Consider the following 24,097-nt stretch of genomic DNA (forward strand, 5'->3'; position numbering starts at 1 on the left):
AGTCAGCCAACACTGCAGAAAATCACATGGCAGTTCAGTGCTGAGCAATGACAACAAGCGAGCAGCCACATTTTCATTCAGTGACTTGTTTGCTATGGGATACAGAAGCCACTGGATCACATGCATTCCTCCAGTTACTGTATATTGCATGGGACAAGGATTTATTAGGCATGAGACTCTTACACTGGATGCTAAAAAATGATAAGAAAGGCTATCTGGACCAGAGTGCCCCCATGCACATCAGCAAACACTGATGGTGGAAATGAGTAAGTGGAAAACCAAATGAGATGATTCAGCCCATTTGTCAACCGGACGATACAAATTAGTGACATGACAGTATACAAATGATTAGGGTTACAGACCAGTACAAGATTTCTAACTGTAAACACTAAGTAGAGCATTAAGTCTCCAACCTGGGCATCCAAATGTCTGAAGATGGAATCAGTGTTTTGCAAGTCCATGAGACATAAACAGGGATTGTGGGAGTACCAACACAAACAAATTGTCAACCAGGTGCAGGCTAGACCCATTCAGTAGCCATCTCACAATCTCATGGAGCACTCTTTGAAGTTGAGAAGACATCCTGGTACTTACATTCACATTTTCACTTTGTTTTGGGGCCTGAACCACTGAAGTCTGATGTAACACTGACCTTTCCAATCACCCAACATAGGTTACTATGGGTCATGCATGCATACAATCTTTCCATAGTCTTAATCACTCTTTTCTGCTAAACTGTTCTTCACACCTTTGGAAATGAGAAACGCAAGGAGACATAATTCTATTGAGAGAGGACAAGGTACAAGAATCTAGCACACATTCCTTCAAAATCGCCTTTTTTTGGGACTAGAAAGGATTCAATGTTTAAATGAAATATTAATAATTGTGAACAATGGGGCCAGTTTCTTATTCAGATAAAACATTAACTATGAAACTTTGTGCAAACTGTGAATTAGCAAGAAAAATATCTTTATTTCTTGTTAAAGTGCAGAAAAAATATTACACACTGGACTATCCATCAAATGATGAAATGGAGTTTCCATAAAGTACATTTTCATTTGTGAAAATTACAACTCCATATGGAAACACGACTGAAATAAATAATGCACTACAAGTTAGCTACATGCCAATACAAAAATGATTAAAATTACAGGACTGACAATAACATTTTTTTATATTTTTTGCCATTTTTCATGCTCCATCACTTAGCTAAGGAAGTGTGTATTTATTTACATTACATTTTTGTACAAGTTCTACAAAAAACATATAATGAAATAGCTTATAGGTGAACTATTTCATCATGATTACACTGGAAGAGTCACAAACCAGGATATATGAGGGCTGTTCAAAAAATTCTGGAACATTCATAATTTCGCACTGATGGCATGTTGTAATGAAATGCAGTTGGCATCCCTGCACATGTCTGTGTTAAACATGTAACTGCCAGAAGTTTCACTGTTGTATGTCTGTTAGTTATTGTTCAGAGATGTATTGAGTAGAACACTGTCACACAATTTTACAAATTTTGAAATGTCAGAGTTAGAGAAGCTCAGCATCTGCATTAAATCTTGTGTGAAACTCAACAAAACCTTTACAGAGATGCACAAAATCATGCAGGAAGCCTACAGTGATGAATACTTGAGCCATCCTTGGTGATATGAATGGTTCACATGGTTTAAAAATGGCTGGACAGAAGTTAAAGATGACCCTCATTCAGGACTCCCTTCAACATCTACCAATGATGCTCATGTTGGGAACTCAGTGGAATTGTGAATGCCAATTCAAGACTGACTATCCCAGATATTGCAGAAGAATGTAACATTTCAGTTGGATCATGTCATGAAATCCTGATAAAGCATCTTGGAATGTTTGTGTTGCTGCCAAGTTCTTCTCATGGCTCATGAGTAAAGACAAGAAATACCTTTGCCTCGCAATTGTGAAGAGCTTTTGGACTGCACAAATGAGTACAAGATGTTGCTTGAGAGAATCGTAACTGGTGATGAGATGTGGGTCTATGGTTATAATGTTGAAACCAGGGTTCAATCTTCATGATGGGTTGTAGAAAGTTCTCAAAGACCAGAAAAAGCTCATCAGGTCAGGTCAAATGTAACAGCCATGCTGGCAGTTTCCTTTCACTTTGAAGGGTTAATTCATCATAAACTTGTGCCACAGAGACAAACGGTTAATTTTTGCTATTATTAGGACATGTTGGGAAGCCTGCAAGAAAATGTGAGAAGGAAACAGCCTGGAAAATGGAAGACAAATCACAACTCTTTCACCATGATGACACACCCACATTTTCATCCATGTTGTTGTGTGACTATTGCACAAAAAACGAAATCACATTGGTGCCTCACCCGCCATACTCTCCAGACATGATCCCTGTGGACTTCTTTTTCATTTCCAAAGTTGAAAACCCTATTGAAAGAACAAATATTTACAACAATAGATGGGATAAAAGAAAATTTGCAGATAGCACTTTGTGTGATCCAGAAAGAGGCACACCAAGACTGCTTCCAGAAGCAGAAATGGCATTGGGAGTGGTATATCGATTGTGGAGGAGAGTATTCAGAAGGAGACCATGCACAATAAGTAAAAGGTAAGCACAGAAAAAATTGTGGACAATGGTCTGGACTTTTCTGAACAGACCTCATACACTATTGTTGTTTTTTAAAAGTAAATGATATATAGTGGTGACCTCATTAACTGGCAATGGACAACTGTTCCAGCCATGTTGATTCAACTGCACTGCACTAACTATTAGTACTTTATCCATTAAGACCAGCCATGGGAACTACTGTCCACTTAATATTATGAAAGAATAATAATAATAATAATAATAATAATAATAATAATAAGAGATAGAGGGAGGTAGGGAATGGAAAGAGGAACAGAAAGCAGCAAAGATGTAATAAATGCTTCACTATTACAAAAATGTGTATGGAGGAAGCAACAAGTACTGTGACAGTTTATGAGTTACCTTAAGTAATTTCAGGGATTAAGTAACTCTAGATCCTGTTTCATTTTTGTGCTACCTTTAGGAACCTCGTGGATCCAATAGTAAGCCAACAGTATTTTTGTATATCCCATTTCACCATCCATGTTGTGTGGTAGATGAAAAGGGGGGGGGCGGTACTGAATACCCAGTCTCCTTTTCAGAATTGACTTGATCCAACAACAACTCAGCTGCAGAAATCAAGAGCAACTGATGGCTTACTAAACCTATTTCCAACCATTCCTGTCCAGGTGTCAAATTATTCCTCTCTTCCAAAACATGTCACATCCTTTTGCACTGGACACACATAAGTCAGTCAAAACCATCTTTTGATCAGTCAAGAGAAGACAGAAGCTATTTCATTCAAGATGCCATATCTCAGCTCATTATATGCTGTCTTACTAACAGGATTGACTCGAAGCTGCTGTCTCTTCTCTACCATCAGGGTACTCATAAACTGGACATTCTAGAAGGATAAGGTCAGTTTTACCTATGGCTCTACAGTTATAGCTGTGATCCTGTTTTCTCTGGATTCTGTACAGGTAATATGGATCAGTGCACTGAACCAGTGGTTGGCTGAATGTGAGCATTTGAATTCTTTCCCTGAAATTTGGCAAGAATCATATTTCCACCTTACAGTGGCAGGAGAGCAGCATCTCTCTTGCCAAAAATCCATAATGTGGTCTCTGATGTGATTATCATCAAAAGTCACAAGCACTTCATTTACTTTGAGGCCTGGTTTCCTCCATCCAGTAGATAGCAACTCATTCTCTGATATGCTACACAAATCTACACACTACTTCCAATGCATTAGTTGATGATGTGTTAAATGCATCTGATGTACTGCCAAATGCAATTGAGGAATGCAGTAGAACTGCATACTGCATCCGCACCAACACACCAGCTATGTAACACAGTAGAACTCCATCCACACCATAAACAATTTTTGTACCCACATGCTAGCATCATAGCCGACTATGGTGGCTTGTATTGCCTCTTGGTAAAGATGAAAAATATTAGAGGTCAAATCTATGTCGAAAAATGTGAACCATTTTGTTCATAATTACAAATCTTTCAGTAGGCTGCATTTATATATGAAAATCAGATTTCTCATCTAGGTGAGTCCCAAGATAGTTAAGGTGGGACATTTTTGTATGGGCGCATCATTTGATTACAATATTTCACCTGTGACTTGCCTTTTACCATTATATGTGGTGTCCAAGGATGACATGTCAATATTCAGGAATATGACAGGAATGACTGTTCAAATCAGAAAAGTATAATAAGCATTGGCTGTAACATTCATAGCTTAAGTACTATGAACATTTCTTCTACTTCACTACCATGAAATACACCTCTTCCACTGAACAGGTGGAAGCTCTTACAGTATGCATTTTAGAGCCTGCATTTGCTGGACACGTTTTTCTTGGTTTCGTCCATAATATCACCTCTCAAAATATGGAAATCAAAGAGCTTGCAATAGAAGAGTTTTTGTTTACAGTACTGAAAATGAAGAAGTGCCAGAAGTTCCTAAGGTAGGCATTTCAGACCCCAAATTTACTACATCTGTTTGCTTCAAATGATGGTTCCTTTTATATCCATGAATATTGACCATTGCTTCTGTGACACCCTTTGTGAGTTGACTTTTGAGGAGAGAAGAAAAGTCTATTTACTCTACACTACTCACGAATGGTGTCCATCAGAACTTCCATGTCCATTTCCAACTGTAGTCTGCTGTTACCTTGGCTTAATAGTAGGAGATTGTCAGCATATGTAGTTACAGTCAAAGCTTCAGGTTTTTGTTGGAGATATTTCAGAATGGGTTCAAGATTAACATCTCAAAATTTAGGCCCAAGGGCTGAGCACTGAGGGCAACCTTTAGTGATTATTTTGCCAAATTATTGTTGGGATTCAACAAAGCAGCCCTTCCATCTGCACATGAGCCTAGGAGATGTCTGTAAAGCCAACATAGCCAGGTAACATGATTCAGCTATGTAAATGAAAATAGCTGCCAATAGTTTGTCAAAGGCACTATATATATATCAATATTACAGCAATTGCTTACTGGAACTCTGAAACCCTGAACAGCTGAAGCATTTGGTTAATAGCATTTTCAGCAGATTTCCCCACTAACAGTGAGATCTGTTTATGAGAATTCAACATCATCTGAAACCCATGTGCACTGCAATAAAATTCTTTATGTGTCTTGGCGTGGAATCAAACAGGGCTAGGATATGTTCTCAGAGAATAGCCTTCAGCACTGTGATAAAAGAGTACAAATCGTAAGCAGTGATTAATCAAGAGTGTTGCCAAAAATGTTGCCAAACAATTGTACCTCTGACAGAGTGATCTCATGTCTGCAAGATTGGTACTGAATGTCTGGCTATGGAACTCTATTGATGCATATGATTTACTCCCCTGCAGGCAAGTACATTGTCCTGTTCATACAAGATCTCATGCAAGCTTCCTTTAGGTGAATTCTTCCAAAGACCTAAGGAAACATAAAACAGCACACCCAGCTTGTCATTCAAGTTTGATTGTGACACTGTGTCCAGGTGCAACAAAGGATCATTATTTCACTGATTTGTGTGTGTGTGTGTGTGTGTGTGTGTGTGTGTGTGTGTGTGTGTGTGTGTGTGAACAGATGATATATATATATTGCATGCTCTTAAGAAAGGGGGACTCAAATGTGTCACTGTAACATTGTCTGTGGACATACTAATAAACATCATTAACACATTAAGATATCCTCCCATATAATTTGTTCAGGAGCCCAGGCATATTGTTATTATCACATATTTGCGTTAGAAACAATACTGTGAAAAGGAAAGTTGCTACTCACCATACAGTGAGGTGCTGAGTCACGGATGCCCAACAGCGACTCAGCATCTGTGCTATATGGTGAGTAGCAACTTTCCTTTTCGTAACATTGTTATATTTGTCATTGTCAAACACGAGATACTGTTCCTTCTAAAGAGAGCATGTATCAGTTAGTCTTATGTATTCTAAATCATTTTGAAACAGGCAGTGGAATGCACTCCCTAGCTGACCAACAATGCTGATATACAAAAGGATGTTGGACATTCCACAAACAACTATGTGGCAAAGATAGGAATATCATTAGTCACTCCTTTTGCTGTTCCATCCAGAAATAAAATCTCAATACTCTATTGCTGTACCTGATCTTTTGATTACTGAGGCATATGTTAGATTGGTTAAGAGCATCTGATGGATCTTGTGATACCATGTCTTATACTGAAGGGTTTGTAAAGAGTCATATTACATAAATTTAAGTTCATCAGCCTTGATAAACCATAATGCTTACATATTTCTGTGCACTACCAATACTTTGCAGTACATAACATCTCAACATATTGCAGTAAGTGGAAGCCAAAAATTCAAGAAAACTGATCAACATATTTTCTAATGTATCAGCTAAACTTGGAGCATTCTTATCCCTGAACTGCATGAGTCTTTAAAGTCTGATAGCTACACCTTTTAAGTACTGTAATTCATCTGATTCTAGGTAATGCAATTGTGGTAGAGACTAGGAAAGATGGCACTGTACCACACAAAACTCTAGTTCTTGTAGCTAAGCCTTCAGAGTTTACAAGATTCTGGACTCTATTGCAAAGGTTTTACGTGCAGCTCTACAGAGACTGGGTAAGTCAGACTCATTTCAATATGTATGACACAGCATGTTTATGAACTATGAAAAAAATAAAATAAAATAGCGTGTTTCCTTAATAATCCTGCAAAATCATTTTTCTGTGTCAGTGTTTTAAGCTATTAATAACTTGTGGTTATTAAAATGTGTTGACAATGTAAGCACATTCATTGAGCTTTAAATACTTGCAATATTTGTTTTCCAACAGACTGTCACACATCTCAAATTGGTGCTTCATGTTCTTGTTGGAGTTGTGTTTGGGCTTAATTTTACTGGAGCTGGAAATGATGCTTCAAAAACATTCAACAATGTCAGCTTTCTATTCTGTACCAATCTATACCTAGCTTATACAGCTGTTATGCCAGCTGTTTTGAGGTGTAAGTATAAGCCCAATCATTCTTACATTATCTTCAGAAAACATGAAACCTGTATTTATTTTTTTCTAGCATAATAATGGCTGGATAAATATTTGTTCCATGACTTGTAGTAAAATATACCTTAGATGTTTCTCTTGTTTATTGAAATTATTTTCAATTTGTTCAGAAATTGATGTCCTAGAACTTATTTCTCAGAAACTGGAACATAAAATTTCAGAGATTCTCTAATTACTCATTGTGGCAACCAAGCTGTATTGTTTAGTGACTCAGACAGATGGTAGTGTGGTGATACTACGTCTAGGCTGTATGGAAGGTGAGGAAAGAGTCTCCACTCAAACTGTACGTCTCAACTCTAGTCTGCATAAATATATGTGCTCTTGCATTAACATGGAAAAATCAGTAAATGTTGTGAAGAGTGAACTGTATGTAAATGAGCATAATGTTTTCTCAGGTTACTGAGATACTGAACCAAACTGATTAATTTCTCCTCCTGTCTAAAACTCACCAGGTTTTTTTAATCTCATTACCAAAGCTTTTTGCCATCATCATCTCAGTGGTTTGCAGAGTTCTGAACAATAATAAATAAGTAAAATTCCGATTTAATGGAAAGTTGATGATGGGATTATTAGAAATATAGTGACAATTCTAACTTGTTTCTTTATTTCTTTGGCAATTTAACGGAATGCCAGTGACCACTACTTCTCAAATCCAAAGAAGTGATGCTATGTCTCATACATAGTCACAGTGCTTGCTTCAGACTTCTCCCATTTGAATGGGTTCACCAAGCTGATGCTACTGCTTTCCACTCACTACTGGTTAATCATTCATGTACCCAAGGTTCACAAACTTTTGAATGACTTAATTTATCAATAACAGTATGGTATTCTGCATTTAGCAATAGAAAATTTCCAATGCAATTCATCACCTGTTAACCAGCGAATGGCGCAAATTGTGTTACCAGTGTGTTAGATGTTTGGTGAAGTCACTATAGAGGCACACAGTCTCCCCCACTTTTGACTAGGCAGTTGCATATGCCCTGCAGCTTCTATTAACTGACAAATACTTCATCTTCTTAGCTGATGTCAAATATAGCATCCCCCAAAAAAGATTATTCTGAGTTTCACATGCAGCATTCAAAACTTATGCAACAGCCTATTATCTAATATGCATATCAATGTTAGTCTTTTTATAAATGCTACTATGCTGTCATCTGTTGATGGAACTTGTTGATATGTCTAAAAAGAATACAGTAAGATAAGAACATAGTTCTAGATTCACATTTCCCACATTATTGCAATATTTTTGAGATTATTTTTTAAAAAAAGAAAACGAAAAAAAGAAAAAAAAAACATGGTTCATTACTTTCCAACAACTGTTCTGTAGTATCAGATTCTGATATTTTACAAATGTATGGAATAAGCAATAATTAACAGCATAGTATATGTAAACTTGTTTAAATTTTTAATTTTTCATGTACACTGATTGAATTCTGTTAAAAATAAAATGAATAATCAAAGAGGTGCACGCACAATTAAGGCAAAACTGGAATCTTACGTTTACAATTAAGGTATGGCTCAAAGAAATAAGATTTTAATCCATAAATTGTAAAAATGGTAGAATGTACAAAACTTAAGAAAAAATTCTACTTCAAAAGGAAAGGAAAAATAATGCTTCTTAATAATATTCTGTTTTTCACTGCAAAATCATTAGTACCTTCTGTCTCCTATTTGTTGAATCTGGCAATATGCCTTAGGGGAAGTGGTGGTAATGTGAAACAGAGTTGTAATATGAAACACCATAGCATTTGAAGACTAGTAATGTCATTTGGTGTCAGTTTCAGTTATCACAAGCACAATGTTCTGTTTCTGCCACTAGAGGCAGCAGAGGTCAGTATCTCATTGTCTGTAGCCATGAGTAGACACACATTGTTTTCCAACCTCCAAAAGTTTTTGCAATATGAGATTCCAATATTTTTCCTGCTACCTTTATTTAGAAGTTAGCATACTGTTTCTACATTATGATTTAGTAATGGGATTAAGCCTACAAATGATGATTGTAGTTACTTGAAATTGTTAACCAAAAGTGTAGTCTGTTTGGTTAGTTTTGAAAATCAATTTGGGCAGAAATATGAAACAGGCTGTTCCATATTACAACACCTTTTATGTTTTGTAGGTGTCACCATGCCAAGAAGCAGGTTATGTCCTGAAAAAATGGGAATGTGACAGAAATCACACCCTGAAGATGTGGTTCAAGCAATAATGGCTGTTAGGGATGAAACTAAAACTCTAAATGAAGCAGCAAGATGTTTCAATATACCAAAAGCTACTCTGTTTAGAAAGGTGGCTAGAAAGGATATAGATTCAAATACTTTAACACATGAAAAATTAGGTAAAAAACCTATTCTTCCCAAGAAATCGAAAAGGAGCTTGTTGAGTATTGCCTATTGATGGAAAAGAAATTTTTTGGACTCACTCATAATGATGTGAGGCGAATGGCTTATCAGCTGGCAGTAAGAAATGGAGTCAGGAATCCATTCACTGATGATATGGCTGGAAGGGCATGGTTTGATCACTTCACGAACAGACACAAGAATCAGCATTCAGTACAAAAGCCTGAAGGAACATCATTTGTTCGAGCCACTGGCCTTAACTGAGAGAGTGTCATGAAATTTTTTGATCTTCTGGAAGCCGAATACACTAAACATCGCTATCCTCCTGACCAGATCCTCATTGTTGATGAGTCTGATCTTAGTGTAGTGCAAACAAAACTTCCACGTGTAATTGACATGAAGGGAAGAAAACAGACAGCAGCCCTCACTGCTGCAGAGAGGGGAAGTCTGGTGATGATCATTGCATGCATGAGTGCAGGTGGCAGCTTTGTGCCTCCAATGATGATTTTTCCAGGCACCAATTGGACAAACAGATTAATGAAAGGTGCACCTTCTGGAGATATTGGAAAATGTCATCCGTCAGGCTGGGTACAGTCGTATCTATTCACTGAATGGTTTATCCACTTCTTTGAACATACGAAACCTACAGCTGAATCCCCAGTCTTGCTCATACTGTATGGACATTATTCTCACACCAGGAATATAGATGTCATAATAAAAGCAAAAGATAATCATGTGACCATTCTCTGCTTGCCACCTCATACTACACATAGACTACAGCCCCTTGATAGGACTTTCATGGGCCCCCTAAAAACATACTACAGTGAAGAGATTAGGCAGGCACTAAGAACAGGCAGTATGGACACCTATGATATTGCAGAGAAGTTTGTAAAAGTGTACCACAGAGTCCAAAGTAGTGCAGTAGCAGTCATTGGACTAAAATGTACCAACATTTATCCACTAAACAGATGTATTTTTACAGAAGCAGATTTCATTGCAGGTGAACATGAAGCATAAAAGGCTGCTGACAGTGGTGAAGCACTTTGTGACAATGGAGGTGTCGGAGGTGATACGAAGCATGGTGAGGGGGGGTGAAGGGAAGAGCAGATAGTGGGTCCATCAACATCTGTAGGGTATGTAAAGCCACAACACATCTCTCCAGTCCCAAGTTCAAAAAAGAAGATATCAAACAGAGGTCAGAAAGTACTTTCAGCTACTGTCCAAACCGGTTCACCCTATAAAAACACTTTGAAGTGTTTCATGAACAAGAAACAAAATACTGAACTGAATCTACAGAAGAAAAAGGCATAAATTCTGGTATCTTCCTTTCATAGCCCTATAAATCAACCAGGAACTGCCAAAATGTCAGACAGACCTACAAGAGCGAAGACTGTTGACACCGGGAAATGAACACTGTTCTCAACTACAAAAAGAAGTAAGGATGAAAGTTGTAGCAAGGAAGAGGAAATAGAACTATCTTCTGGTAGTTCAAACCTGATAGAATCTCTTGGGAAAGATGTTTCTGAAAACAATGATCCAGACTGTTTGTGTTGCAGTGAGGCATTTAAATAGTCAAATTCTGAAGAACTTTGGGTTCAATGTGTCATGTGTCAGGAATGGTCTCATATGTTGTGCATGGGTGTGATACTCAGTGTTCATTTGCAACTTTTGTTCGTGAAGAACTTTAAATTGTGAACCAGAATTGTTATCTATAGCTCATAAAAACTATTTTACTACAGATTTACATTGTAATTTGTGATTTTTTCCATGTGAAGCCAAAATATCATTTTATAATTTCATTAATAAAAATCTAAACTGCGAATGTATATTTTAAATCTGTTTCATATTACCACCCCACTTGTCTGCAGCTCGTGGTCGTGCGGTAGCGTTCTCGCTTCCCGCGCCCGGGTTATCGGGTTCGATTCCCGGCGGGGTCAGGGATTTTCTCTGCCTCGTGATGACTGGGTGTTGTGTGATGTCCTTAGGTTAGTTAGGTTTAAGTAGTTCTAAGTTCTAGGGGACTGATGACCATAGATATTAAGTCCCATAGTGCTCAGAGCCATTTGAACCATTTTTGAACCACCCGACTTCAAAATGCTCATTCATAATTTACAACAAGAAAAAAATCTTATGTAATTATTATATCTAAAAACAAAGATGATGTAACTTACCAAACGAAAGTGCTGGCATGTTGATAGACACACAAACAAACACAAACATACACACAAAATTCAAGCTTTTGCAACCAACGGTTGCTTCATCAGGAAAGAGGGAAGGAGGGGGAAAGATGAAAGAATGTGGGTTTTAAGGGAGAGGGTAAGGGGTCATTCCAATCCCGGGAGCAGAAAGACTTACCTTAGGGGGAAAAAAGGACAGTTATACACTCGAGAACACACACATATCCATCCGCATGTACACAGACACAAGCAGACATTTGTTGCTTGTGTCTGTGTATGTGCGGATGGATGGATATGTGTGTGTGTGCGAGTGTATACCTGTCCTTTTTTCCCCCTAAGGTAAGTCTTTCCGCTCCCAAGATTGGAATGACTCCTTACCCTCTCCCTAAAAACCCACATCCTTTCGTCTTTCCCTCTCCTTCCCTCTTTCCTGATGAAGCAACCGTTGGTTGCAAAAGCTTGAATTTTGTGTGTATGTTTGTGTTTGTTTGTGTGTCTATCAACATGCCAGTGCTTTCGTTTGGTAAGTTACATCATCTTTGTTTTTAGATATATTTTTCCCACGTGGAATGTTTCCCTCTATTATATTAATGTAATTATTATGTTCATTTTTCATCAAAATTATTATTCATCCATAGTAATAGATATATAAACTAACACAGGTGACATTTTTGACAAAATAGCCACATTCTAAATTCAGTATTTTGCCTTAAACAAAAAAGTGTTCCACATTACCACCACTTCCTCCACTATAAGCTAGCTCATTTCATTCAACAAGTGTGGATTCTCTCAAGAGGTACTCCAGCTTCAACAGTTGTTCTAAATTTTCCTGCATAAGTATTTGGCTCAAACAAGAAATTGAATCTTTGAGAAGCTATTTTGCTCTGCATGATTAAAAATCTGGAAACTCAGTTCAACTCATATGCATATTACTTGCTTTACCTCAGAAGCATTCACTAAAGCATAGTTTAAGTCTCCTCTTCATTCACTTTCTTGTTTCCTTCATTTGTGCTGCTTTCATTTACTGCAGACATTTGCTTCATATGTCTTTTTTGTTATTTCTTCTAAAGTTTCCTTCAGTCTTTCAATTTTGTCACTATACATATTCATTTCAACAGATGAATTAGAAACACTCAGAATGCATTTTCTCTGTGGTTGTTAGCCTCAGTTCATTTCTTTCATCACTTCACCTTCATTACATTCTTGACTTACCAAGATAGATGGACCAGAAGATTAATCACCTGTGTCATAATCATCATTTCTTCTTCTTCTTCTTCTTCATCTTCCTTTTATTCTTTTTTTGAGTGTTCATGTGTTGGGGACTACAACACACCTTAGGGTTTTCTCTCCATTCTGGCTTCTATTCTGATCCTCGAATTCTCCCTCCCTTCAAACATGTATAAATATTCTTTCATGCTGTTTATTGTTCTGTTCCTTGGTCTTCACACAAGTATTCTGCCATCAGGCATCACATCCATAAGAGTCTCTGCCAATTGTTAATTTTTCATTCTAGCAAACTCTCCAGCCCATTATAGAAACATTCACTTAAGCTACATTACAATATTTGGATTCTTGTGCAGATCCTCTTGTTCTTCATTTTGAAGAACTCTCACTCTCTAGATTATCTGTCAGTTGGCCTATAGGCTATTCAGAGGACCTTTCTGTTAAAATAAAAAGTTGTTTCAGTTTTCAGTTTCTTGTGCTACAAGCCTGACATTCTTAAAGGTCAAAAGGAAGTTTTAGAGTCTTGTTGAATCTTAAGATGAGCTCTCTTGACATGCTCCAAGGTCTCATTAATTTTCTGAAGATATAGATGCATCTTTCTGACCTGTAGAATCTGTTACTCTTGCTGAAGTTTTTGTGAGAATGGTTTCCAGGTCTCTGAATTCCATGACCCACTTACATTTGTTGCTGTCTACTTCTAGAAGTTCCATTACCTGTTCTTGTCTCCCTGTCATCATGTACTCTGTTTCTGAAGTATTTGCTTTTAGCCCAAATTTATCTGATGCTCTTCTCAGAATTTTCATGATATTTTTTATTTCAGTTCATGTGTGAAAATATTTTGTAATACATTCATTTGATAATTTAAGTTGAATAGGTGATTAATTCTACAAATTGCAGAAATTAAAATAGTGGTAAATCCTGCATGCCAGTCAAATTTTTTATTGTCAAATATGTTGTGACACCGAAACTGCTTTCTTCCCCACAGAAATATAGTGACATCAGTAATCTCTATCATGGCTTTTTAGCTTGTAATATTTCTTGCTTATGAATTTCACAATATTAGGTGAAGTTGAAAACTTATCTATTTAATGAACTAATGATCTTCAAATAATTGTTCATTCTTTTACACTGTTAATAATCTAGTCTTCCTCTTGTCAGATCCCTCAGAACTGTCTGTTATGAAAAAGGAGTGGTTCAATAATTGGTACAATCTTCGAACCTACTACATCACCTCAATGGTTGCCACTCTGCCTACACAGGTGAGAGAAACTGCAGATATTAATTCTCTTTTGGATAATTAAACAAGTAGTAAAGTATTAATAAGAGTGTTCCTATCTTCTGTAAGATAAGTGTTTCTAGTCTCTGGCTAGGTGTATTTCACTAACAAGGAAACTATTTGGTCCAGAACAACACTAACACTAAGTGAAAGAGCGGTTCTTGTCCAGAGCCACATTGTTCTTTGCCCACAGAATTCTGCAGATGACCACTCATAACTAAGGAAGAGGACTTTCAAATCACCAGTGTAATGGCAGATGACTTCAAAGTGGTGCATGTAAATTCATCACCAAGTGGCAAGACTAGTTTCTTCCTGAAATAACTTGCAAACTTATTGTGAAGTAACATGAAGATAAACATCCTTACATGTCAGACTTCTATATTGAAATGGGAAAATGATAATGATAATAATAATAATAATAATAATAATAATAATAATAATAATAATAATAATAACCTTAAGGATCATATATCAGAAATCCCAGAAAACAATGCAAAAATACTTCTAGGAGATTTTAACACTCAGATTGGAAAAGAAAAGGAATTCCGCGATATTGTCGGCAACTTTCCCGCACACAAACGAACCAACAAAAATGGTCTGTAAGCAGTTTAAACTCAAGCTAATGTCAACACGTTTTAAACATCTTCCCAGAAAACAAAAAACCTGGGTATCTCCGATAAAGAGTATCGGAGAATTTCAAATAGATCATGTTGCCATCTCCTCCAAATGTGAAAAAGAAATATTGAACACACGTGTCCGAAAATCTCTAAACCTCGACTCCGATCACTATCTCACGAAAATAAAAACTAAACTGATCCCACAAAACAAACAGAAAAGCAGAAACGGTGAATATAAAAACAGAAATAAAATAAATTTTGATCTTACAACCCTGAGAAATTACAACCTTAAGTCCAACTCTAACCTCAAGGATTTTCAGAAAAAACTAAAGACATTCTCCCCTTCACAAAACCTCCAAGAATTTCAGAACAACTTGATTGAGGCAACAGAAACAATCTTTCCAAAAAAGAGTAAACCGAGACACCCGTGGTGGGACAGCAACTGTAATGAAGTTCTGCATGAAAGACTTAAAGCCTGGAAAAAGTGGAACTCACATAAAACTGAAAACAACTTTGATGAATTTAAGGAAGCCAGAAAGAATGCCTCGAAAACTATTCGCAACACCAAGAGACAATATGAAAAACAACAACTGGACTCAATCGAAGAGAATTTCAAGAAATGCAACACGGCAGCTTGGTACAAAACATTCAACCAGAAACTCCGAGGATACCAGTCCCCTTGCCTAAACCTTATGAGAAATAATAAGACTCTCGCCACCAACAATACTGAAAACTGTGAAATCCTGGCTGAATATTTTGAGACACTCCTAAACTGCCAAACATCCATCCAGACTCTCAGTTTTACGCAACCAGAAACATTACCAACACATTCAACACCTCCGACATGAGAGGAAATCACAAACATAATCAAAAATCTCAAAAACAGGAAAGCATGTGGAGAAGACACAATTACAGCAGAAGTGCTCAAGCTTGGGGGAGAAACATCAGTAGAAGCACTACACAAAGGACTTGAACAAGTATGGGAAACCAAGAAAATCCCAAGTCACTGGAAAACTGCCCTAATTCACCCTTTGTTTAAAAAAGGTGACAAAAGGGATGTTAACAACTATCGTGGAATATCGCTTCTCCCAGTCCCATACAAAATTCTATCAAAAGCCCTGCTCAATCGTGTATCACCAATTATAGAGGGAAAACTTGGAGAATATCAAGCTGGCTTCAGACCAGGAAGATCCTGCGTCGAACAAATTTTTAACCTCAAAACAACAATGAACTATTTACCTACAAGGAGCAAGAAATATTTCATAACATTCATTGATTTCAAAAAAGCTTATGACTCAATCGATAGGGACACACTCATCAAAACACTTCGAGAATATGAAATAGATGAAACAAAAATCACCATAATCAAAGAAACATTAACAAATACAACATCAAAAGTAAAATTCCAAGGAGAAATTTCACGGCATTTCGAGGTCAAAACCGGCGTCAGACAAGGAGATGCGCTGTCCCCGGTACTCTTCAACTGTGTTCTGGATAAAGTCATAGCAGAATGGAGAAAACTCACGCGAAAACATGGAGTTGAGAAAGTCCAAATTGGAGGGAAGTGCTACAAAGCCATTGAAACCAACTGTTTTGCCTTCACTGACGATCTCGCCTGTTTAGCTTACACACAAAAAGACACAATAAAACAAATAGAATTACTTAAAGAAACTGCTGAAAAAGCAGGCTTGCAAATTTCATTTGAAAAGACAGAAATCATTACAAATATAAAAAATCCACCAAAGAAAATAACTACGAAATACGGGAAAATACAGGTATCTAAACATTTTAAATATCTTGGTGAACTAATTCAGCCTGTGGCAAAAGGTCATCCAGCCTGCAGGGCTAGAATACAAAAACTAGAGACAGCAACTCACTACTGCAGACAAATGTATTCAAAAAAATGTATATCCAAAAACATTAAACTCAGACACTACCAAACTGTCATTAGACCGCAGATACTATATGCATCAGAAACAATGGCAAATTTTACATATGCAGAACAGATAGAAAATCGTGAAAGAAGAATTGTGAGGACAATTCTTGGACACAGGAAAATAACAGATGATCAAGGCAAGCCTGTATACAGACTAAAAAGCAACAAAGAAGTGTATACCAAGTGCAGCAAAATTACAGACGAAATTAGAAAAAGAAGATGCTCCTTTTATGCTCACATCATGAGGATGAACCTGAATAGGCTTACAAAACTAATATTTTTGTACATCGCAAATCTAAAAAATAAAAATTTATGGTTTATCAACACAGAAAGAGATCTAAAAGAAATGGACATAGATCAGGAAACAATATTTAACAGAAACCTTTTTAGAAAAAAACTGAATTCATTCATGGGTTTTGGTGTGAAAATTAAGAAGACTTGAGGAACTAAATGGTCTGAAGAGAGAAAAGCTGCCTTCAGCGCAAGAATGAATGAAGTGTGGACTGTGAGAAAGAAGACTTCCCAGAAGCGCAAGAAATAACTGTTTTCCCGGTCTTTAACGGCCAAATTTGTATAATAATAATAATAATAATAACAATAATAATAATAATAATAAGACACCATTTTGAAGAACTGAATTATGTGAAGCAACAATATCTACACAAACAAGAGTGACTCCTCTTAAGTCACACAGTTATGCACGTCTTTATCAACATTAGTAGATGTTGCTATGTGCCATAAGTAGTTCAGACAGAAATACCTCATCATTATGGATAGCTGATCTGCTTTTGCAGAAGTAATGACCTAATGCTAGAAATGAAGAAGACAGTTAAAGAAGTCAGGATAATCAGTGAGAAAATTATGAACATCTTCAAAAGTAAAAAAGAAAAGCTGCAGGCTCAAATACTGGAATCCTATTGAAGTATTACAACATTGCAGGAAGCTACATGGATTGAAAGATACAGCTGAAGTGGATAACTATAAAGTTTTATGAAAGACGTACATGAAAATTTTTGTAATTCTTTCAACAGTTGAGATCGTGAAGCTGGTGACTTAGTGGAATGGGCAATGGCTGCCAAAGTCAATCTAATTGATCAAATTTTTAAGGTCCAGTTTTTCACCCTGTGTTTTATGTCAGTGTTAGGAATAATTAATTGAGTTCAGTGGCTAATGATTTGAGTTATGCAGCAGACTCAAGAAAGGACTATAGTTTTATCATTGTGTTTTTTGTTAAAAAATTTTGTGTGCCTTTTGTGAATCCTTATCCTTACCAATCCACAATATAAAAATTGTAGTCCTCAGTGAACATAAAATGGTACTCGATGTTTGGGCAGCACACTAATATTATCCCATTCTAACATATATTGACCAATTATCAGACATAGATCTATTAGTAGGGGGGAGTGTTTTACTCTGGAACACTTTTCAGATTGTCACCTCTAGTCTCTAACATATTTTCTTATTCCATTTTGAAATGATAGCATTCACTTTTTGTGTGCTGCAATCTATTTTGGAAATTACAAAAATTGCTGCAGAAAAATAATGGTTTTCAAAAGTGAAAAACATTCTAAGGTACACCATGATCATGTACCTAGAAACAAATGTTCTCTTCAAATCTTATTGTAGTGTAATAAAAAAATCTTGTTAGAGCTGTATTTAATAATATATGTTTTACATTATTACTCTACTACACACCAATAATCGGCAAATGAAATCAGATTAAGAAGTAGTATCATCAGAAATTAATTGAAGGTAAAAATATTTTGAAGTAGATGATGCTGTCAGCTAACACAAATTTCCACTTTCAGTTCTGAGAAAATTGTTCAGACAATGACAGAATTTTATATATAATATTTATATATAATATATTATATGCCACTTAAATATGTAGAACTCATAATACAGTAAAACTCCATTGTTACATTCCTGTGTTCCACATTTTCCCACTTTTTACATTCATTTTTGTCAGTCGCAGCAAAAGTCATATTCTCTCAATACAATGCTTTGCTGTTATTAACAATTCTATGTTGCAGCATTTCCACACATTTTAAGTTTACTTTGACATTATCATGACCTGTAACATTGATTTTCAAACAGATTTCAGCAGAATGTGCGTCATATTCCTGCTCAAAGTCAGAACAAAGCAGAAAACATAGACTATACACAAAGAAATTTATCGTGTAATGCAGCATTAGTGCAGTAAGCAATATTTTCATTGTCGGCATGTTGGATCACACCTACCCGTATTGTAAGTTCATAGTGTTTGGAAGGGTGGAAATTATTCTGAATCACTGTCTTAATGATAATCATGATCTGATGCTATTGACTCTAATAGCAACCTTCCTTCTGCTCATTGTATTGTATTATCATAGCTTTAATTTAATTTCATAGTCACTTATATAAATAAATACTGCTTTTGTAGCTGTAATTGGCTTTCACAAATCATTGTTACTTCTGCTTGAAATACATTAATCTTTACCAGGCATGCAGTCCTAGGTTGGTACAACATGATGTGATACATAAACATTCCTCCTCAAAGTCCTGTGTAACATGATGCTAGTTTTGGCCCTCTTTTTCACTTAGGACATCCCTGGACTAACCTCCCTGTCAGCAACAAGCTGCAGATTTTGTGCCCATTGTCCTGTTTACAAAGACTGCCAGCTTTAGTGTTTTCACCAATATAGAGTTAAAGGTTTTGTTTACTATTACTTTATAATGGATATCAGTACTGAATCTCACATTGGAACACAAATCTCTTTTTAATGTAGTTTCATGAAAGATTTTTGTTTCTGCATTTTATTTACACCACTGGACATAATCAGAATGAAGAGGAAAACCTGTGCACATGTTTGTTTGTGTCAGCACTTAGCCATTGCCTTTGTGATCATGGAAGCAGTGGCTCACTGCTAACACACACAAATGCATATTTCCTTATTTGTTCCAATCATGCATAATGTGTAAATAAAACACAGAAGCAAAAGCCTTTTATGAAACCACATTAAAAAGATATTTGGTCTCAATGTGAGACTCATTATGATAATCATTATAAAATTATGGTAAATAAAACTTTCAATACAATATTGGTTAAAATACTAAAGTTGTCAGTCTTTGTAAACAAAGGACAGTGGGCATGAAATCTGCAGCTTTTTGTGTTTCCTTTGTTTACCTGTATTTTACACTTTCATGCATTTTACACTTTTTGGGACAGTCCTTCGAAATGTGTAAAACAGGGGTTTTCCTGTTGTTAAAAATGCTGCATAAAACACAACTTCATGCCTCTTAGCAACAAAAAGAGTAGAAAATGTTGGAAACTGCTTATTGAAGTTTCTAGTGTGCAATCCTTTGAGTGATTTTAAAATCACTGGCCAGGAAACATCATGTACTCCTGAAACTTTTTGGCGGATTAAGACCCTTTGCCAGCCATAGAGCCAAGTGTGGGACCTTTGCCTTTTGCAGGCAAGTGCTCTACCAAGTGTACTACCCAAGCAGGACTCACAACAACTCATCCTCACAGGTGTACTTCCACCAGTACATTTCCCACCTTCATATCAGCACACACTCTGCTGCAAAATGAAAAATTCATTTTGCATTCCCAGGTGTGTTCTCCCCTACAGTTGAGAATAGGGGCCAGAGTCTAGTATGCAAAATGCATAAACTAGGAGGAGACATCTCATTTTCATGGTATCTTTTCACGTGCTTTGCATAATTAAAACATAGCATAATACTGGATTTCAATTTCCATTGTTTCATTTATGCATGCTAGATGTGAAATGAGATACTCACTTGAAATTAATCACTTTCTTCATTCATTTATGTGGTGTGCTACCTGTGTCAAATATTTCATTTTGTTGTTTTTGTTTTTTATATTTAGATGATGTTTGCAGCAGCACATTCAACAGTTTCATATTTCCTAACTGGTCAACCTCAGGAACCTTCACGCTATGTGATGTTTGTCTGCATTTGCATGTTGGTTGCAGCTGTTGCAGAAAGTTTTGGCATTTTTATTGGCATTGTTTGCCCAGTTGTTGTTGTAAGTAGTTCTTTTCACATGGAAAATAAGATTTTGAACATACATGATATTAATTGAAAGTAAAACATTTGTGCTGTGTTCTCGCAGTCCTTTAATATTTTTTTATTTTTTATTTTACAGAATGGAACATTTTTTGCATCAGTGTACACAGCATATCTAATACTGTTCTCTGGATTCATGGCCTTATTGAATGACATCCCTTCTTGGATGTTATGGATGGCAGATATTTCTTTCTTGCGTTATGGTGTTGAAGGACTAGTTTGTGCACTCTTTGGTAATAATCGCAAGCCAATACCCTGTCCACCAGAACATATGTACTGTCACCTTAGAACACCAAAAAAGTTGCTTCAGGAGCTTGGAATGGTTGACGTACAATACTGGGTTGATGCCACTGCTCTTGTTGGCTTCTTTCTATTATTTAGGATCATTGGATATTTTTTCCTTCGAAGACAAATGATGAAAAGTAGTTGAGAAGAGTACAGTATTTAATTTTTTTTTCTTTGACTGGGAAATATTGGATACTCCAGCAACATAGGTTCTGTGAACTAAGGTGTTGCTATTCAGTATTTTTACTGGCTACCTGGTAGCATTTGGAAGGATGAGTAACTGACATATGGGGATATGTAAATAAGCACCCCCTCCCCCAGCTGAAAAAAAAAACAGTTTTTTTTATCACAGAATACTGAAGTGGCAAAAGGTGTGCAAGTGTAATTTTAATCAGATTTGGTGAGACAGTAAGTATTTGCTAAGCTGTCTGATTACATGTATGTTGTATGTTCTAATGCAACAAGTACCTGTTGTCAACATAGTTTGTTTGCTTACTTTTGTTAGGCTTATATGAATACTTATGGAAGTACATTTTCAATAGTACAAAAATACACAAGGGATGTAAAAACTTCTTTGCAAAACATGTCTGATTCTTGTGTATTAGAATACTATACATGATCTGTGGGTTACCTCTGGAACCACCATTGTAGTTTATCTGTTCTCCTAAAGACCAGTGATATCATTTAAACTGTCTGATATTTCTGCCTGGATTTTATCAGAAAGAGGCAAAACGTATCAAAAATCACTAAATTCATGATGAAGCTCAGTATGTATGATATGTGATGTCTAAATATGGGTAATTGTTTTGCTAGTAACAGATAACAGACTGCAAAATAAATCCAGTACTGCAACTATAAGCGGTATTCCACAAGCTGTGTATACAGTGCTGTGTTTCAGTGTATTATCAGTGTATCAAAAACAATTTATAATGTAAAATCCTGAAGATTGGAAATGTTTAATTCTATACAAATGTGAACTGTTGAGCTGAAATATTTATATGTCATATAATCCTCTTAAGATTATTTTAGCTTTTATCACAAAGCTGAGTAAATATGTATCAATGGCCTTTTGCTAAGGAATGCAGGTTACTTTTTGTGATGCACACAAAGTATTTTTTTCAGTACTCCACATTTCTATAACTTTGGGATGTGCGCTAAACTTGTGTTGGTGATATGAGTTGCATGTCTATGACTGAAAAAATTTTAAATTTTCTGCACTGAACAATAAAGAAGTTATTGCAACAATAAAGAAATCTCATGTTTGACAGGAGTAAGAGAATGACTTTTGTGGTGTTATTTAACAATCTTCACAAATTATTAAAATGATAGTTTGCTAGCCACCATACAGCAGAGATACTGAGTCACAAATAGGCTTTTTGGCCAAAAGCTTACATATTTGACAGTCTTTTTGTTGTGTCTATCTGCAACTCATCATCTCATCTATATGGTGAGAAGCAGGTTATCCTTGTCACAATACTATCATTATTCTATCCTGAATTTTCCGTAGGTTTATTTAATCATATAAGGAGATAACTACAGTAGAGACTATTTATTTCTTCCTGTTTTGAGAAACACTATAGCTATGACATTAATGAAGTGATAAAAATATGTGATCTTTTATGTTAATTCAATTTCAAACTGACTGCTACTCACCGACTTTAAGAAATTATAAAAAGATGTGGGAATTATAGTAAGCATAACAGCTGCCAATGGATATCACCAGTCTTTCACTACTTGTCTTGCCTAGCTTCAAGGAATAAAAGAAAAAAATGATGTTCATGGCTTATCTATCCATTAAGGTAATGTATTTGCATTTGTGAATATGGACAACCATCAGTTTTAGAAGGGAATGATGACAATGAAAATTTGTGCTGGCCCAGGACTCAAACCTGGATTTCCCACTTCCCGCAAGCAGTCGCCTTTCCATTTGGCTATCCATGCACAACTCATGGCCAGAACCAAACTTGCATCATAATTCAGTATAATACAGACACTATAATATCATATTCTGGTAATATATTAAAAATACATCATGCTTCAAACCTAGTATTTGATCACAAAAGGGAGATATTGTATAATAGAATCATAACCAATGCCTTCATCACTATGTTTATAAAAAAAATGCTGTAGGAAGAACATTGGGAAGAAATTTGAGAAGCAGGTAATATTGGTAAAAATACAAATTTTCCTTGAACTTACCCCTACAGAACTTCAAATGCTATTCTCTCCTAAAACAAATGAGGTAAACTTTAAGCCAAAGGAGAGCTGTGCAATGGAAAACATCCTGAATTAATGCATTCTGTGCCAGAAAGAGAGAACTCTTTCTAATTTAGAGAACAGAGTATAATGGAGAGACAGAACTGTATTACCAACAGTTTTCTGAATCCTCTTGTGTGTTATCCAAAAATCAAAACGTCTGTACTACATAAAAAGGAGCCCTTCATAAATGAAACAAAATAAAAGCATTCCAGGTCTTGCTAAAGTTTCTAGATAACAGCTGAGACAGAGATGCCAGTGCCTTATTACATTGAGAGCATATATAAAACTCAGAAATATATAAAACTCAGAAATATAAAAAATTCAGAAATATATAAAACTCGGAAATCGGAAACAATCAAATACAGTCACATTAGATTTGGTCTTTGAGAAACACAGCTAGTGAGGATATATTGATCATCTCATCTACTTTATTCTAAGAGTTTATTGAACATTAAAATTGTATTGCCATGCCTTGAGAATGGGGCATCACAAGCTATGAGTCTGTGGGTGACTGCCATCAAGAAAACTTAGGTAACTGGCATGCATATCTTCAGTGCTGCCTCACTGGTTGCAATTCATGTTTGATGGGTTGGGCGGTCTTTAACATCAATCTGCTGCGCTACTCTTGGACATATTCTTGGCTCAAATGTAATGAGATTCTTATAGAAAGAAAATCTTACGTCCAAACATCAGTGTGAGCATAGAAAGTATCATCTCAAGTGATACAGAGCTCCCCTTACTTTTACACACTATGTCCTATGAGATCTGATGCTGGCCAACAGGCATATTCTATATCAGAATGAAATTTTAACTCTGTAGTGGAG

The 24,097-nt window shown here is 36.1% G+C and overlaps 1 protein-coding gene across 1 annotated transcript in view; it reads left to right on the forward strand.

Annotated features, from left to right (window-relative positions):
- LOC126092093 (ATP-binding cassette sub-family G member 1) overlaps positions 1–21,368 on the forward strand; it is a 445,593-nt gene extending 424,225 nt beyond the window's left edge. The window contains exons 7-11 of the mRNA XM_049907516.1: positions 6,522–6,658; positions 6,871–7,039; positions 13,988–14,088; positions 20,530–20,688; positions 20,809–21,368. Of these exons, the coding sequence (XP_049763473.1) occupies positions 6,522–6,658; positions 6,871–7,039; positions 13,988–14,088; positions 20,530–20,688; positions 20,809–21,159 (917 nt within the window). The 3' untranslated portion in view covers positions 21,160–21,368. The remainder of the gene's footprint in view (positions 1–6,521; positions 6,659–6,870; positions 7,040–13,987; positions 14,089–20,529; positions 20,689–20,808) is intronic.
- Positions 21,369–24,097: the final 2,729 nt, after the last annotated feature.

This window comes from Schistocerca cancellata, chromosome 7 (genome assembly GCF_023864275.1).
Source record: "Schistocerca cancellata isolate TAMUIC-IGC-003103 chromosome 7, iqSchCanc2.1, whole genome shotgun sequence".
Taxonomy (NCBI): Eukaryota; Metazoa; Arthropoda; class Insecta; order Orthoptera; family Acrididae; genus Schistocerca; species Schistocerca cancellata.